This window comes from Alligator sinensis, unplaced genomic scaffold (genome assembly GCF_000455745.1).
Source record: "Alligator sinensis unplaced genomic scaffold, ASM45574v1 scaffold829_1, whole genome shotgun sequence".
Classification (NCBI taxonomy): Eukaryota; Metazoa; Chordata; order Crocodylia; family Alligatoridae; genus Alligator; species Alligator sinensis.
The window spans coordinates 409,604-427,056 of NW_005842399.1; the positions used below are offsets into that span (position 1 = coordinate 409,604).

Genomic DNA, 17,453 nt, shown 5'->3' on the forward strand with positions numbered 1-17,453 from the left:
CGTCTTGCTGCCCTCCGTTTCGGATCTCACCTGCTTCATCTGTTGCCAGGACAGGCTATTAGCACCTTTCCTCCGTTGCTGCGATCTATTTACTGCTTAAAACACTTCTCTGTTGATTGCTACCAATGTATTTGATCATCTAGGTACTTTCCAGATGGCCCCACAGGAAAAATCTTCCCTTTGTTGTTGTTGTTGTTGTTTTTTCTCTTAGCTGTCTTCCATTATCCACAACTGCGTATACAGAACCAACCAGCCTAAAAAATTCATCCTCCTGCCCATGCTTTTCATATCTAGATGCATAGTAATCCTGGCACCCCCTCCTTTAAAGTAACCATCTTTCTAAATATTTTCAGCTTTTCCTGAAAAATAGCCAAAAACTGATTTCAGGAGTAGGAATGCTTTTTTCTTCTTGTAAACATGGAGCGCATGGTATTTTTAAGGAAAAATATCGCCATTTGGGGACTGGCCCGATTGGTAACCCAGGACTGCATGTTTTCACTTGGGGTCCTTAAAAGAATATCATTCCCCACTTCCTTCCTTTCTTCGAATACTAGCAAATGCCTGTTTCCTCCAGTGGGTTTGGTTTGCACACGCTTAGAAAAGATGACTCCCCTGAAGCTTTCGCAGAGGCCACTTCCCCACTCCTTTGGATTACCTTAGCACCCGTGCGGGCTTGAGAAGTCAATATATCACGTTTTATTGGGACTTGGAGCTGTAAGTGGGGCAGTTGCCTTTTTACTAACCGGAAAACCACCTTTCTAGCAGCCTACAGCTCAGCCAGTAGGAGTTGTGCTAGTTAAAAGTCAGATGCATTGCTTTTAGTTGAGGATTTCTGATTTGAAAGAAAGGAAAAGCCTCCTAGGGTCGATCAAAGTCAGCCTCTCCTGCATCTGTATGGGGAACTTCCCTCTCTAATCAGCTGTTACTTCATATGATCTTGCATGCTGCATACTCTCGACTACCGTATGTACGTATGTTAGCGCCAGATCCTCTTTTAGTTTCAAGAAGAGAAAGTGGCAGACTAGTTCTGATTTTACTCTTTGCCTGCTCTGTTGGCTTACAAATCTCCAGGATAGCACCCTGATAATAAACAGGGTCTCTTAGCATTTTGGCTTTCCTGTCTGATCTGACCAATTAAGTCTCTTGGCAGGCTCATTGAAAGCATCCTGATAATTAGAGAGATGCTCTTTCCTCCTGATTAAAATTCAGCAAATGTAAATCGCATCACGCAAACGACATCGGAGGTTATTTTGGAGTTGAGGACTATAACTTGCTGTAGAGAGAAAACAGCTTGTACCGCACTATCTACCTTTCAATTTGAGTGTTATATTTGCTTCGACCCTGCCTACGGTATGAAAATTTGGTCTTTGTAGTGGCAAGAGGGCCTTCGAAACTTGATTTGTGGCTGCTTCCCCTGAAAGAAGGGCAAAGTCTATATGATTGCCTAATGTTGGGAATGGGACTTGTTAACTTGTTTAAAGGCTGCATCTGCAGCAGCAAAACAGAAACTGCACCCCGGGCGCAGAATGATCATCTAAAGAAAAACTGAAACAAAATTATGACATTTATATTTAAACAAACAATATTCTAGGAGTTATTGGCCAGTAGTCAAATGGTGACTTTTATCCAAGAGCTGAAGACCCAGATATAATGATAAAATCTTGCAGGCAACAGCATCAACTCCTGAGGGCTTTCTCCCCCTCCTCTTGGGGTCAGATGGGTATGTGCAAAGGCAGCGTCCAAATACTATTTGATTGACTTCAAGTTTTGGATGATGCAAATGGGCACAATCCTCTCTAATATTTACTTCAATTAATTTAGGTCACGTCGGCCTTGTATATTTTGTGGTTTGTATATTATTAAATGACAAAGCTATTAAGAAACCGTTCGGATTCACTAATCCAAGTTTATGTTCAAAAGGCCAAAAATACTAACATTCAGTGTGTGCTTGGTTGAAGTTGGCATTCAAAGTGTGTTTTAATCAGCTTGAATCTTGACCCTTCAGACTTTGGATACGCGTGACATAACACGAGTAGGGTTTGCTCTTCTGATATTAACTATTAAGTGCGTCTGTCTTAATTTTGTTCTTTATCTCACTGACCTACAGCGAGCCAGTAAGCTAGGTCATTAATATGTACTCAAAGCAGCCTCTAACTATTGGTTAACTGTTGTGATGGGCATACATTTTTAACTGTGCTTTGAATCTCTCCTTCCGCCTCCCTCCCCCTGTGTTGTAAACCCAAAGCATTTGAAGCAGACCTGCCAAGTGGTATTAACTGGAAACAGAAAATGAAACCCACAGGTCTAGCTGCATTATCCCGCCTGAGTAAAATACAGAATAAACTAAACAGTATAACCTAGGAGAAACCAACTTAATCTTTTTGTCAACATAAATTTTTACTTGACATCTTAATGAGATCTTAATGGTCTGTACATATAAACCACTGAAGTCAGTTGAATTGTACCAACAAAACTTGACCCAGCATAATCTTTTAAGGTTTCTACACTTGTGGTAGAAGAAACCTTCGTGCCAGTCGGTGATCACGAGGCAGATACCCGCTTCAGCGGGTGCGTCTACACGTTCATTAAGGCGCCTTAGATACTGCACACTTAGTTTAGTATTTCCTTGATAAACTCCTAAACTAAATGCGCAGTACCTAGAGTTACTACGCAGCAGCACCGACGCACAGTTATTTAATGACGCTTACTGTGCATTAGTCTAATACCGCGCGGGAGGCTATCTCCGCGGTTTGTGCCGTGACATGCTACTGCACGGGGTTATTAGGTTAATGTGCAGTAAATATCTTGTGTAGATGTGCCCAATGTGAATGTTGTCTTCATGGCGCTCCAAATTACTTGTGGAAAATATCTTGGCATATGTGGGGGTTGGGGGGGGGTCTTTCATTCTAACACTGAATATTAAATATAATTTGATACCTGTATCAAATGCAGCCCCATAATAAGACACTTTTAAGACGCACGGTGCTCTATGTGTGGGCCGAGGCAACATTACAAAACCTAGTCCCTTATCTTGTCCTATGGCAGGAATCTGCAAAGTAGTAGCTTTGCATTTAGAGGTCACAGGCACAGACATGTGCGTACACACATGGTTCTGGTTTTGATGCTGTTCAGTCCAGACCCATGTAATCAGAAGGTATGAAGCTGCAGCTTCACCTTTTCCTGGCAGCTGTTTAACCATGCATATTTGCTCCACCTGGCACCTGGCAGACGTTGCTAAAATTACATGCTTAACAAACTGAAGTACTGGAAGGTGGGGGATTCTGTACTTGGACTTTTGCTCCAGAGATGTCTCTCGAGGCCCCCAAATACATTATTTTACTTCCCATTAGTAGGCATTCTTCAGTTCCCGAATGTCTTCTGGTACTATTGCTTGGCCCACAAAAATCATTGCTTCCTACATAAGTGAAATGTGCTGTTTGCAGGTTTCGAGGCCGTTAAGAAATAAGTAATTTGTTAAAGGAGAGTTCCTTCCTTCTCCCCATCCCTTCGATACACAAGTTGTTAACAAGGTATGATGAGCACATTGACTGAGTAAATGATACTGAACTTTCCATGGTGGAATGGATGAATTCAACCCCTACTTTTCCTAGCTGTGCATATGCCAGCTTGCCTAAAATCATCACAGCAATTTGCTGTATGAAGTAGCAGACTTCCCCTGTGTCCTTCTAAGTACGTGCAGAGGAGCCCCTCTGCATATCTTGAAAATAGGACCTTTTTATTTATTTTATTTTGTGTTGGGGCATGAAACTTCCCAATGAGCTGATAAGCCCCATCAGGATATGATATGGCACTCTGATCATTCCTTAATACAGGGCACGTCTGCACGAGACGCTTAATGTGCAGTAGGCTGATGGCGCATTACAGTGTCACGGCAAAAACCATGCTATTAAGTTAATGCACAGTAGAGCAGCCTACTGCACAGTTATTGAGTACTTCCTTTTGCACGTACTCAACTTTAACGCTCAGAGGCACTGCTCATTAACGAACGTGTAGACGCACCCACAGGCTTGTGTATAATACCAGCTGAGACAGGGCAGAAAAAGTTAACTAGATTTGTGATAAATATTTGCATGCTTTTATGTATCTTTCAGTTGTACCAATGGCACAAAAGTCTAGACCCTGTGGGCATTTTTGTATTTACTCACCAGTATCTATTTCTCTGTAATTAGTATAATAGCCGACTAAGCCAAAGAGTAAATTTTCAGCATTCTTTATACAGGATCAGACATAACTTTGACTCCCCAGAAGAGCTGATGTGCGCTCAATTCCAATTGCATCATGGCAATGTTAATGAATTTTAAATACTGGGTTGCCCTGAAGTGTAGTTAAACATAACCGCCTAGTTCATCATGGTGCGTGGGGTGTGATTTTGATGGAAGCTGGAATTGAACCACATGTGGGAAGTCAATTAAGATCAATGCCTGGTTATATCTCTAGTCAAAAGCTTTTATTATCATATGTATCTGCCCTGATGCTGTATCATGTTCCTAATAACAGGAGCTCCCTTGACAACTAGCGCTCATTAAACAAATGTATTTCCTGAATGCGTTTCCCTGACTGTACTGCCAACATTTCTACTAAGTTCATTTAGACCAGGGAGTTGAAACAGGGTTACAAGCTCCAAGCAACAGGATTCATCTGTATCCAGTCCCTCGTCCCCCCCTCCCCCCCTGCCAGCATACCTATGTCAATCATGGTCTTGATGCTGCATATGCGTGTGCCCGCGGTCTGGAGAAGTGCATGGTTATCATTTGCCTGATCAATGCTCCTTCTGCCCTTCCTCTGCTCACTCTCCGGTGTGCCCCTCCAGTTCCTGAGAGTGACGAAGCAGTACCTTCCCCACGTGGCCCGCCTGTGTCTGATCAGCACCTTCCTGGAGGATGGCATCCGCATGTGGTTCCAGTGGAGCGAGCAGAGGGATTACATCGACGCCACGTGGAACTGTGGCTATTTCCTGGCCTCCATTTTCGTGTTCATCAATCTCTTCGGACAGCTGAGTAAGTGGCTCCGAGGCTGTTAAGGCAGATGCCAGAGTGCTCCCGTGCCTGCCTCCCTGGCTTGCATACTACTGTGAATCATCGAACCGCGGGAAGCCCACTTAAATATTTCTCTGACCACTAGGCTGTTGCAATTTGGTGGTGTACAGACTGAAAAGAAAAGGTGTTTTTTTTCCTTTTGTCTCCTTTCACAATCTTCTCCTAGAAACAGCCTCAGTTTGTTTTGGGTGGTGGTGGTGGGTCCACCTTTTGCTCGCCCCAAGAAAAGCAGGATGTGGTTCAATACTTAGTTGGCTTTGTTTGTATTTAACTTCTTGCAGCATTTATAAGAGCTGTCACTTTAATGCATTAGCAAGGATTAAACTAGGCATACATCTGATCCTCTGCTGCATTTCCTTAGTAGAATCCCAGAGGCGTTCTGTAGTCAACAGCAAATTAAAATAACGAGCTCTATAATGACTTGAGTGAAATGCTGAACCTGCTAAATTTAAAACCTTGGGGCAACCACTATTTCCTGTATGAGCTGCAAATGCAGTAACAATTCATTTTCTTTCCTCAGGTGGCTGTATCCTGGTGCTGAGCAGGAACTTTGTGCAGTATGCCTGCTTTGGATTGTTTGGAATTATAGCATTACAGGTAGGAGGCCTTAACTCTTCCAAAAGCCTAAATCTTATCTTTCAGATCTTCTTCTCTAACCCCACCAGGACAATTGATGTAAATTAGGGGTGCACCGATAACGATTTTTTTCGGCTAGTACTGATGACCGATTATTAACCAGCCATATTAGTCCATACCAATCCACCTGGCCAGGCTGCATACTAGCACTAAGTCTGGTGGGGTAGGGCATATAGAGCTGAGGGAGGGAATGGGGCAGAGGCAGGTGCTGCCCAGCCGGGGCAGGGTGTAGAATGAAGCTGTGGGTGGCTCATCCAGGGGGCACAGAGGTGCTGCCTGTATGCACCCCCAGGGGAGGCATGGGGGGCATTTGCCTCCCCAGATCTGTGCATGGGGCAAGGGCAGGGTGCCCACTGCGAGTTTGGGGCCGGGGGCTGCACCAGCCTCGTCCCAGCAGAGGGGCTGGGACAGGGCTGCGCTTGGGGAAGGCAGCAGCGGTGCTGAGAGGAGGGGCTACGGCAAATTTTGAGGTGGCTATAGCCCACCCTGTAGCCACCCCTCCCAGCACCGCTACTGCCTGCCTCTGCTTGCAGCCCCGGCCCAGGCCCCCTGACCTGGAAGAGGCTGGTGCAGCCTCTGGCTCCAGGTCTGCAGCGAGCAACCCACCCTCACCCGGTGCATAAATCCAGGGGGCATATACCTCCGTGCACACAGTGATAAGAGCTGCCCCTTCCCTCCTGCCCTCCAGACAAGCCACCCACAACTCTGTCCCACACCCCACCCCAGCTGAGCAGCAACTGCCTCTGCCCCACTCTCTCCCTCATCATGGAGGCCTCTATCTGGCCCACACCCCTTCTCCTGCACAGACTTACCAGCCGGACACTGCCCTCCAGGCTGCTTTCCTGGCCACCTGCATGCTGTGGCTGCGTACGTGCACACAGCGTTTATCAGTGACATTATCAACCATCGGCCAAAAAAAGCCAATGGCTGATAATGTCAATTTTCCTTTTATCAGTGCCGATACGGTATGGACTGATGTATCGGTGGCACCTCTAATGCAACTTAAAGCCACTCTCAAGAGTTCTCCTCCCATGAGCCTGCTCCTTCGCTTCTGCTTGCTATAATCTCTCACACCAACCCAGACAGAAGTGTCCTACGGCAAGATCTTCTTCTTGGATGTAGATGCAGCTAGAGACGGTGTAGCTGGAAGTATCTAAGTTCCATTTGGCCAGACTAGGTCCCACTTTTAAATTACCTTTTAAGTTTTAATCAACCTGTTGGATCAGGGAGCTACAGTTGCTCTGGTTCTGACCCCGCAGTGCTTGCCACAAGTCTATCGATATAAAACATCCTGTTTAGTTGAGAAAGACCTAATTCTAACTTGGCTTTGGCTAAAGGACAAGACTGTGGTCACAACTTTGTCACCAACTTGGCCTGACCACAGGCATGAAATTTAACTTTTCTGCCCTGCAGCAGCATGGTGCGTACACTTGACTCTCACAGCAGCTTGTTGAGGCTTTGCTGTCTGCAGAGGGCTTTGAGATTCACAGATTTAGTGTGCTGTATTAAGCCTGTCTGTTAACAAGTGGTCCTGGTCTTGTATACCTAAAACAAACAGGTTCTAATAAAAATTGCTCATGGTTCTCATTCAAAGTGACCTGCTTGACCAAGTAAGTACCCTTTCAAGGTGCTGTTGGTCTCTGCATTCTGCTTTTTATCTCATGGACATCAACATCTTTTAAAGCTTTTGTCTGTTAAGGAGATGGTAATGTTTCCATAACACAGCATCTAACTACTTGTGTTCTTTTGCCTAGACCATTGCATACAGCATACTATGGGATCTGAAGTTTTTGATGAGGTAGGTCTTTAGGTTTTCTGTGTTCGTGTAAACAGTGTCTGTTCTCTTCTCTGGAAACATTCTCCAGGAAGAAGGGAATCCAGATTTCTTTATACACATCACCTCTGTATACAGTAAAAACTTACCCAGTAGGTAGCGATTTTCTGAGGAGCCCATTGGTACGAAGTAGTAAGTGAGCAAACAACTTTAAGAAGTCAGAAGCAAAATCTAAAACGTGTTGTACAAGATGCAGAGACTAATCCTAAAGTATCAGGAACAGATTGCCTGGGCCACATATCTTTGCTGAGATCAGAGAGACTAATGTTTTTTTGTGGACTGGGAATCTACTTTATTTCTTAAAAGTTAAAAGTGAATGATGCTATATGTCTGTCCAGCTGAACTTAAATGCAGATACCAAAAATGGCCCTGACACTTCAAATTATCATTTGCAAATGATGGCACTCAGATTTCCTAAGGAGAAAGGCAGAGTTGGGCCTCTGAGCATGGATCTTTTTGTGAAGAAGTTCCGGCTGACAGCAGCTAGCCAAGTTCCTACATTTGGCTTCTCTTGCTGGAAGTGAATTGGATTATGTTTTCCTACTGCAGTTTTGAGCCCAGAACAATTCTTAAAATGTGACTTGATGTGGAAAGGCACAGCCACCAAACACCTGTGCCAGAACAGTCAGCAGTCTAACATGCCCAATGTGCGTGATTCAGACCTTACGCTTGGTGTGATGGCTCCTGGGCTCGACAGGCAGGATTTCCACAAACAGAAAGAGGAGCTTCTTTGTGACAGTCGTTTTCAGCCTGCATAGGTCTATGTTGCTATTCGTTATTTGGTAACCATGCATACAGAAGAAATCGTACCCTCCACACATCTGCAGCTTTAGCTATAACAGGCATAAAACCCCCCAAAAGAAACGTTGCTGATGCAGTCTGCCTCAAGAAGCTGCTATTACTGCATGCTCCCACCAGAGATTTGTTTTTACGCATTAGAGTTCTTTGTTACACCCCTCATAAATTGTCCTGGGACTTGCACTGACATGGAGATCTGTTGTCTCCCCTTTTCCCTCTAGGAACCTTGCACTGGGGGGAGGTTTGCTGCTGCTTTTGGCTGAGTCACGCTCCGAGGGGAAGAGCATGTTTGCTGGTGTCCCTACTATGCGGGAAAGCTCTCCTAAACAGTACATGCAGCTGGGTGGACGTGTGCTGCTGGTTCTTATGTTCATGACGCTGCTCCATTTTGATTCCAGCTTCTTTTCTGTAAGTATTTGGATACCGGACAGTGTCAAAGCATTGGGCTCTGCTGCTTTCCGAGTGGCCCTGGAGCCTGCTCCATGAACATTTGTGCAAGTCCTTGTTGATTTTTGCTGGGACTCCTTAAATAAGGCTATATGGCTATACCTTGGACATGGGAAAACTGGTAGTGTCTCAGGAGCATTAGGATCATTTGAGTTCGTAAAGCGCTCGGAGCTACTAAGCTAGAGGCAAATAAAGGCAAGTATTAGTTTTCTTTGCACTGATATTTCCTTGTTTCAAGCAGTAAGATTTGTTTCTCCAGGCTTGTCTTTAAGCTATAGCTGAGACACCACAACACGTAAACAGCTTGGGTTACAACATCAAACTGCAGGTAGCGGTACCCAAATAACTACCTTGGGGATGGAAGAAGGGATACCCACAGCTAAATTCTGCCCCTAGCATCCAGTGCTCACAATCATGCCACTGTATCATTGCAGCCAAGTGCATGGCTAAAGGTAGCACAAAGAGCAGCCCCAAAAGACCTTTAGCTAAAGAAATCTAATGACTAATAGGTTGGTGCTTATCTTCATAAGTCACAGGCACCTGTTTTAATTGCATTTACCCCAGATCTGCTAGAGTGACTACACCTCCACCTCCTGCACCCACAGGTTGCTAAGATCTGTCCGTTAACTCCGAGTTCTCTTCTCTGTGCTACTGCAGATTTTGCAGAACATCGTGGGCACAGCCCTGATCATCTTGGTGGCAATTGGCTTTAAGACAAAGCTGGCTGCCTTGACTCTGGTCATCTGGCTGTTTGCCATCAACATCTACTTCAACGCCTTCTGGACCATCCCCGTCTACAAGCCCATGCACGATTTCCTCAAATACGACTTCTTCCAGACCATGTCCGTCATCGGAGGGCTCCTTCTGGTGGTGGCCCTCGGTCCAGGGGGTGTCTCCATGGATGAGAAGAAAAAAGAGTGGTAACAGGAGCAGCAGCACTTCTTAGGACATGACACCTTAAGTCCAGGACTGATTCTCTATGGATTCAACAAGAACTGCCAACACTTTACACGTAATGGCCCCCTTCCCCTGTTAAAGGCACAGATGTTTTGAGAATCTGATTTACAGTGGCACCAGTACAATAATACATGCATCCTGTTTCTTGGAGGGACATGGCTAAGGTTTATTGTTTTAACTTTTTTAGAATTGGAATTAACCCAAGGAACCTGCAGTTCTAAGTACTTCAGTGTTGCAATAGAAGAGTCACTGCCCCTTCTGCCTGTAACAGCTTTTTAAATGTAAAGTACTGTGAGCAGAGGCAACCATATCATTCATTCAGTGTGCTGTTGGGTTAATCCTCACTTACATTTTAGCTATGGCTAAATGAGTTAATTCCCTCATCAGAACTCAAAATCCTGTCCCATCAGAAATGCCAGCAGTTGGCTTTAGCATGGTTTGTTTTAGTGAAACCTTACTCCAAGAGAAATTATTGTTTAAGAAAAACAACAATACAGTATTATCTACCCTTTCCACAGCCAAACCGCACGAAGGGAGAAAGCAAAGCCCAGCTCTCGGCATTTTTCACTAGGTGAGGAAAGGAAAAGGTTTTTTCCTTTAAGGAAGATGGAAGATATCACTTCCTTATGGGACAAGAGGTAAAGATGCTGAATTGCTTATATGAGTTCAATAAGGGAGTTTGGGGAGTATCATTTAAGGTTATTGAAGTGCTGTGCCAACATCAATCCTATTCAGTGTTTGTTTTTTTTTCCTCTGTCAGAAGAGCAAAGCTATACTGCTCTTCCCAAGAGACTCTTCCATAATCTACAACCCAGCTTTGACTTCCATTTTTTCCTCTATTACCTTCAACCTGAGCTGTTATTGTTGTAAACACAATTTGTAGGATGATGATCCCTTTTTGTGCACTCAGCTGAAAGCTCTGAAACAGTGTTTTGCAGCATGTGCAGGTTAGGAGCAGTGTCTGTGCTTCTAGGCTATCGGTCCTCTTGTCCCCTGATGTATCTTTGTCAGTCTCTCTTGCAAAGGGTTTTAAAACCTTAGCTTGCAGTGTCAGGTTGTAGACTTCTGAAGAGGGGCCGGGCTGTGGCATTTCTGCACGTATTCATGGGCACAGGGAAAGTTTTCCTGCCAAGGCTCTGTTGATCTAGTCCTAAATAGTGCCCAGCTATTAGCTCTGTGATACCTTGTCCCTTTGAGTCTCTGTTTCAGTCTGCCTTGCTTCTGGCAGCAGCAGACTAGAATTTCATACCTCTTTGCTAATCAGATGCTAACTTAGTCCTTCTTACGTTCTGATCATTTCACTGAAAGGGACGGGGATAGTCCTCCAGTTTAATGGGCTGAGAGAAAAGAAGGAACATATTTTGTCTTTCACTGGGGTAGCCTACGCCTCCTGTGTACATATCTAGAAACCATGCAAAGAAGCAGTGTTTCATCCTCTGCTAGCCAAGTATGTTGATTCCCCCTAAGACGATTCAATGAGGTACTAAATCCATGACCTCCCATTAACTAGTAGCCAGGTAAGGTACATAGGGTAGCTGCTGGACCAAGAAACCAAAGAACTGCTACGTGAGTATCTACATGTAATTCTCATGTAGCTAACAGGAACATACAGTGCATGGAAGTGCTGACCTGGACAGTGCAACTTAAACAGCTTTAGTTTGGAAAACAGAACTACTCCCCACATCTGATGACAAATAGAAAAGCTTTCACAAACATTTAGCTAATGCCATCAGGGTGTTAAGGAAGACTGGCCTTCGTGGTTAGATAAAGCACTGCTGCTGAAATTTCTTAAGCTCTTTTAAAATCAAATGGTATGTTAACCCACCACTGCCTTATTTCCTGGAATTTGCAGGAGACTTTTCTCCTGCCACTGCTTTCACACTGCCTGTGTCTTCATCACAAGGGAACCTGGGGCATTCTGCCGCACCGCAGGTACAATCTCTTCTCTTCTGTGCTGACAGTCAGCATACACAAACACGAGTCTCCTGAGATACAGACCCTTCCCAACACTCTTAACTGCTGTGGATGATTCTTGTATTTATATGTTAAATAGACAGAAGCCAGGTTTTCTTATTACCCTTAGTTAGCTTTCTTACCTCTGATTCTTCCAAGCTAAAGGAGTTTGATTGCTTTGGAAGAGAAGCAGTTCAATCAGACACTAACTGATCTGTGAAAAATAGTCCTCTCATCAAGAGACTGCCTGTAGCTCCGCGATAGCCAGGCACCCCAAAAAGAATTTTCCCCTTTTAGGAAAAGTAACTATCAGTAGCCTTTGCAGCAGGGATTTTGCAAGTACAGTATCATCACTCAGTACTAAGTGAAGGGTTTTTGTTTAAAAAAAAAATAAAAATAAAAAGACGCTGCTCTTCAAGACAGCACAAAACTAGCCATAGCATTTTAGCAAGAGTCTTCTGCAACAGAACTAGCTGTCCCCTACAGATGCTGCTGTACCCAGACATCTCCCCAAACTGATGGCGATTTCACCACTGGTCAGAATGAAAAAGCCTCCTATTCAAAAGCAGGATTTCTACTGATTGACTTTTGCAAAATGTTGTGGAATCCATTTTGAATATATTTTTTGCTTTCTATGTGGAAAAAAGAAAATAAGTATAAATTCCCATTTTATGATGTATTTTGTACCTTAGTTGTGTTTGAAAATGTTTTGATTTTTGGAAACAATCAAAATAAAACGATGGCATCTTTGTTGTATCCACTTTGAGCGCATGGTTAGTGACCGACCCTTCGAGGATGTTTTTGGACACTGTTCAGTACTGGTACCTTATCTCCGAGAGGACACGCAGCAGTAAGTGTTTCCCACGCTTCATTTTTGTTCCGCTTATTAACAACCAGGTCGGTGAAGTCAGAGAAAAGGAAAGATGTACAATAGCCACACACGGTACCTCATGGTTGCAGGAGTGAGGGCTCCATTGGTGTCTCTCGAGTCAGAGTGTCATTATAATAAGCGTGCCCACAACCTGTTTGCTCCATTTTACTCTATCAGAAATGAATGCAACCATACAATGCAGACAAGACACCTTTGTAACCCTCCATTCTGCCCATCTGGGGGATGAACACTGGCACCGCTCCACAATAACCAGCTAGACCTGTAGCGTGTTTCTCATTTACATAACTTTATTTGCCATTGGCTGCTTTCTTGAAGCTCTTGGGTTTTCGATGGCGACTCTTAAATTTCTTCTTCAAAGCACCCGATTGTTTCTGTGAAAAAAATAGTTCACTCACTTTTCAAGAAGTTCTTTGTCCTTCTGGGCTAGCATGAAATGGCGCGTAGCCAGGACCAGAAAGCAAACACCTGGGCCCCACCAGACTTCACCGTCTTTAGGCTGGGTGTCAACACGATCTTGTTTGCAGAGAACGTGGACACAGCCAAAGACGAGGCATTTCCTTACCTCAACCCTTGCCTACAATCTGCAAGCTATTGTACCTTTCCTCCGCTTTGTCATCACGTTAAATGGCAATACAGGCAACCCTCCCCATTCGCAGGGGATACGTTTTCGTATCCCCCACAAATGGCGAAATCTGCAAATAAGGCACTGCGTTCATGTGCGCTGGGGCAGGGGGACGCAGCTCCAGCGGGAGCAATCACAAAGCTCCTGAGGAGTGCATAAGTGTATAAAGTGCATTTAAAATGCAGATTCGGCATTTGCGAATATCTGCAACCGCGAATGCCAAACCCGCAAATAGCAAAGCTTTCCTATACTGCCAACCTGGCTGCAGATGTGAATCAGACTACCACAGGCTGATCTCCCAAGACTGGCATGTTCCTAACAGCAAGGAATCCACTTCCTCTGCTCAGGACTTTCTTTTAGAGTTGGACTTATCAGCAAGGATTTTTCCAAAATCCCTATACCTGCTATATACAGGGGCCAGGAAGTCCAGCTGCTTCCCAAACACACAGCAGGGATTTGGATGCAAAGATGTGCAGGATCAGGACAGAGATGTCCTCTGGGGAGGAGATCCACTGTACAGCATCTGGGTAGTTACTGAAGGGAGCTGGGGAAATAAGAGCGAATATACTAACCCTATGTCAAGGGAATTAATTAATGCAGGGAAGAGATTTTACAGCCCAATCCCCTTGCTTTCCAAAGCAAAGTGTAGGAGGGCTGATATGGAGATCTGATAATTACACAGCCAGGAACAAAGAGCCTCAGGAAGATGAATGTCTACCAAGAAATGGTAGGCTTATGGTCTACGCCAGCTGCTCACTGTTAGAAACTTCCATGCAAGGAAATGTTAGGCTTTCACTTGCCCCTCTCACAGGTCAGCAGAGCAGATGGACTATTGGTGCGAATATGCAGGATACCGTCCCTATGCTCCCATACAGAGGTTCACCTCATGTCCCAAGCTCACCCCGGGGCACTGCTGTCCATAGCAGTGCAGCACTCACCTTTCCCCTTTTGCTGCCTTGTCCATCCAGGTCCATTTTCTCGCTCTTCTCCCCATTCACATCCCCGTTTTCCCCAGCCGGCTTGGCCTTGTCTTCCTCACTGTCTGTCATAAAGTCATCGCTGTCTTCCCCACATCCTGCAGCTGCTGGGCTTTTTTCTGGGAAAAGCTCAGCTAAAACACAAGGCAAGACCCAGATGGGGCCAAATTCTGCTTCACACAGGCACCTGCTCTCACTCCACTTCAGATACATCCTAACAGGGGTTTCAGGGACATCCTAATGGGGGGACGGACCAAGCTGAAGCATTAGACTCCAACCTCTATCACCAAAGGCCTTCAGTGACCAACTGGTATGTTACTACTGAAACACCTGGAAGGCAAATAAGCTGACAGCACATCAGTAGCAATGGGCCCAGGACCTTTAGTAGTCCAACTACAGGAGACATTCAGCCCATGATCCTCTAATGCATGGGCACACCGCTGGCCAGGCATCAATAGAACTGCCATCCTGGCCCGCTCCTGCCGCTGTCCTTTCAAAGTAGCAAAGTTCTGCCTCTTTCCATAGAGTCTTGCCCATTTTTACGCACGACCAATAAGTCCTCTCATCCCACTCCCTATGCTGCTAATGGGGATTCGTAGCTGTTAGGGGCTGGTCATCGGGTCCAGCCCCCCTGCACTTGAAACAGACTTGCCTTTCTAGTGAGTGCCAGGAAGGACCGAGGGAGGAGAGGGGGTCCCTTTACAATATTCGGAAACGCCAAAGCTTTGCTCACGTGGGTACAGGTCGCTCATGCTGTCGTCACTGTCCTCCTCGTCCTCATTGCTGGATGCGGGCTCCCAGAAATCCCCCCTCTTGCAAGGCGGCTTGCTCCCCTTCGGCTGGTCATCATGCCGCCGCTGCCGCTTCTTCTGCAGCAGGCAAGCAGGCACATACTCCGTGCCCTCCTTCTGGCACTCCTCATCTAGTTAGGGAGCAGAACAGGGGGACTCAGCTAGGATCACACACAGAAATGCAAGCAATTCAGCAGCTTGCTGGCCTAATAAAGGAAGATAGTGAACCAGAGGTAGAGCAAGGTCCTGGGTAGCTAGTCAGTGCAGTATGAACTGCAACTGCACCTTTCACATACCTTGCCCCTGCAGAGACCTAGGGAGACACCAAAGCCAATGGATGCAAAATGGGAGCATGCATTTCTATCTTGCTGCCCTGGCAGCAACTGTAGCAGGGGTGTGCACTGAGCCTGACACCTTTTGCAAGAGCCAAACATCCCCAGAGACCCAAGTCTATTCTGTCCAGAGAAGTCCAGCACTGCAGTTTCCCTCACGCCCTGCTCCTACTCTGACCGGGACATACCTCTAGCGGTGGCAGCGCAATTCAGTCTCCATGTTCCATTCAAACCTAGCTTCTGGGATGCAAATGCAAACACCTCCCATGGTAGGGGGTGCTGACTTTTACAAAGCAAACACTTGTTCCCAGGAACCACCAAGCTCACTACATGCAGGCCAACAAGCAGCCATCGGGTACAACTGGCATTCAGTCACTACTGAATTGAGCCAAACACTGCCACCAGGAACCTACAAGCTTCAGTCCCTTTACTGATAAAACAACATTGCCAGGCTCATCTTGACTCTTATCAAGTCCCCACAGATATAAGCCACCATCCAAACTTCCACTAGTTGGTGGCTGAACATAAGGTGCTCAAGCTGGGACATGCAGACAGCTGGCAAATCCCTCAGGGCTGGCTTCTCCAGCTGCTAAGCTGTATTGACAGGGAGTTAAAATATTAGGCCTTCCCATAACTGTATGTTCAGTGTTAATGCCAGAGATACCACATGATGCCATAGATAGAAAAGCATCCACCGCACAACCTCTGTATTTAAGCATTAGCTGCAGTACAAAAAGGTCTGAGAACCTCTGCTCTAAAGCAAAGACACTGCTTTGCCAACTAGAGAAAAAAAACCGCAAACAGCAGGCAGGAGCACTGCTCTGTTACTAGCAAGTTGTCGAGAGCTTCCCCAACACTTCCCACCTACCAGGCTGGGTGCCACAAGTACAGATCAAGAAAGATGTTGCAGAAGGCGCTAACACCACTTACATTTTTTCAGCGCCTTCTGATAGCGCTTCCCTTGGACATGACGCAGCACGTGCTCCGGGACCCTGTTGATGTGCCTGAGCGTGAGCTTGCAAAACAGCTGGTGTCTACAGGAAGAGACATGGATGTGAGCACAGCGAAGTCAGCAAATGGAACGGTCCACGTCCGAGTAATGAAACAACGCTGTAGCCGTGACGGTCCAAAAAACATGCAAGAGGCTCAGGCTCTTGTGGGTTCTCTCTTTTACTGTTCTTTTACGGTGCGGATAGATTTAGACGAGTTTTTGGGGTATCACAGATCTTGGACCTCTGAGAGAGAAGCAGATGGAGACCCCAAGGAGGGCACTGCGGTAGCCGAAAGCTGGTCTAAGCCTGTCCCAATCAAGCAGCTGCCTCAATAACAGACATCACCTGTGAGAGTCCTTGCCTCTCGCATTGCTCCTGGGTGGGCGGTTTAAGTCAGGGGTGTCAAAACATGGCCTATGGAACCGTTCCAGCCGGCTTGCTGGTGATCCAGCAGACAACCGGCGTGGGCAGTGGAGCGTGTCCTGCCACAGAATTCGGGGTGCGTAGGCCCCCACTGGACATGCCCACCAGCAACAGGGGGGAGAGAGGGCTATGCAGACACCACCCTCGCTTGCCTGGCTGCTGGCCACCCCTGGACCCTCTCTGCTGCCTGAACGCAGACCTGCCCTGCTGGGCCCAGGGGAGCCCGCACAGTTGGAAGCTGCCCCGAGGCCTGTGCAAGTTCGACACCCCTGCTCGAAGGCGGCAGCGAGCAAAGCTGCATTGCAAAAGCTTTTCCAGCCCAGCAAGCAGCTTCCCTCCAAAGCACGGAGGCCTCCACCCTGCCCCAGCCGCCAGCACGGGGGTTACGCACGGGTTCTTGGTGCTGGGCACGATGTGGGGTTCGTAGTCGCTGTAGTTAAAGGCGCCAGGCGTCCCGCTCAGCCGCAGGTACCTCTTGCCGCTGGTGTAGGCCTGCAGCTCGGGCAGCCGGCAGGGCAGCTCATGCCCCGTCAGCTCGCAGCGCACCTGGGGCGAGGGGGGAAGAGACATGTGAGACGCCAGCTCCTGCACCCACCCCTGCTCTGCGCCCCTCACGCAGGGTCTGGACAACGGTCCAGGCACGGGCAGTTTCTGATTCCTGCTCCACCCAAAGCTGAACACCAGCTGCCAGGCAGCGACACCCCCCGACACCCACCCGCGCTACTCCCCCGCGTGGAGACCC

The 17,453-nt window shown here is 46.6% G+C and overlaps 2 protein-coding genes across 4 annotated transcripts in view; one reads left to right on the top strand and one right to left on the bottom strand.

Moving 5' to 3' along the window:
- Nucleotides 1-12,438, top strand: part of SURF4 (surfeit 4) — a 20,685-nt gene extending 8,247 nt beyond the window's left edge. For 2 of the 3 annotated variants that reach the window (XM_025211287.1, XM_014522808.2), the window contains exons 2-6: nt 4,832-5,018; nt 5,578-5,654; nt 7,448-7,491; nt 8,547-8,733; nt 9,430-9,696. In XM_025211287.1, the coding sequence (XP_025067072.1) occupies nt 4,913-5,018; nt 5,578-5,654; nt 7,448-7,491; nt 8,547-8,733; nt 9,430-9,696 (681 nt within the window). In that variant the 5' untranslated portion in view covers nt 4,832-4,912. Of the gene's footprint in view, nt 1-4,831; nt 5,019-5,577; nt 5,655-7,447; nt 7,492-8,546; nt 8,734-9,429 lie in introns of all 3 variants that reach the window. The other variant, XM_006029785.3, reaches the window with a different exon arrangement.
- Nucleotides 12,439-12,841: 403 nt separating this feature from the next.
- SURF2 (surfeit 2) lies at nt 12,842-17,296 on the bottom strand. The gene is made up of 5 exons (XM_006029786.3): nt 17,103-17,296; nt 16,227-16,330; nt 14,907-15,095; nt 14,135-14,307; nt 12,842-12,945 (listed from the first exon to the last, which is right to left on the bottom strand). Exons 1-5 carry the CDS (start codon nt 17,279-17,281, stop codon nt 12,862-12,864), a joined length of 729 nt encoding a protein of 242 aa, XP_006029848.1. The 5' UTR covers nt 17,282-17,296; the 3' UTR covers nt 12,842-12,861.
- Between the last annotated feature and the right edge of the window lie 157 nt (nt 17,297-17,453).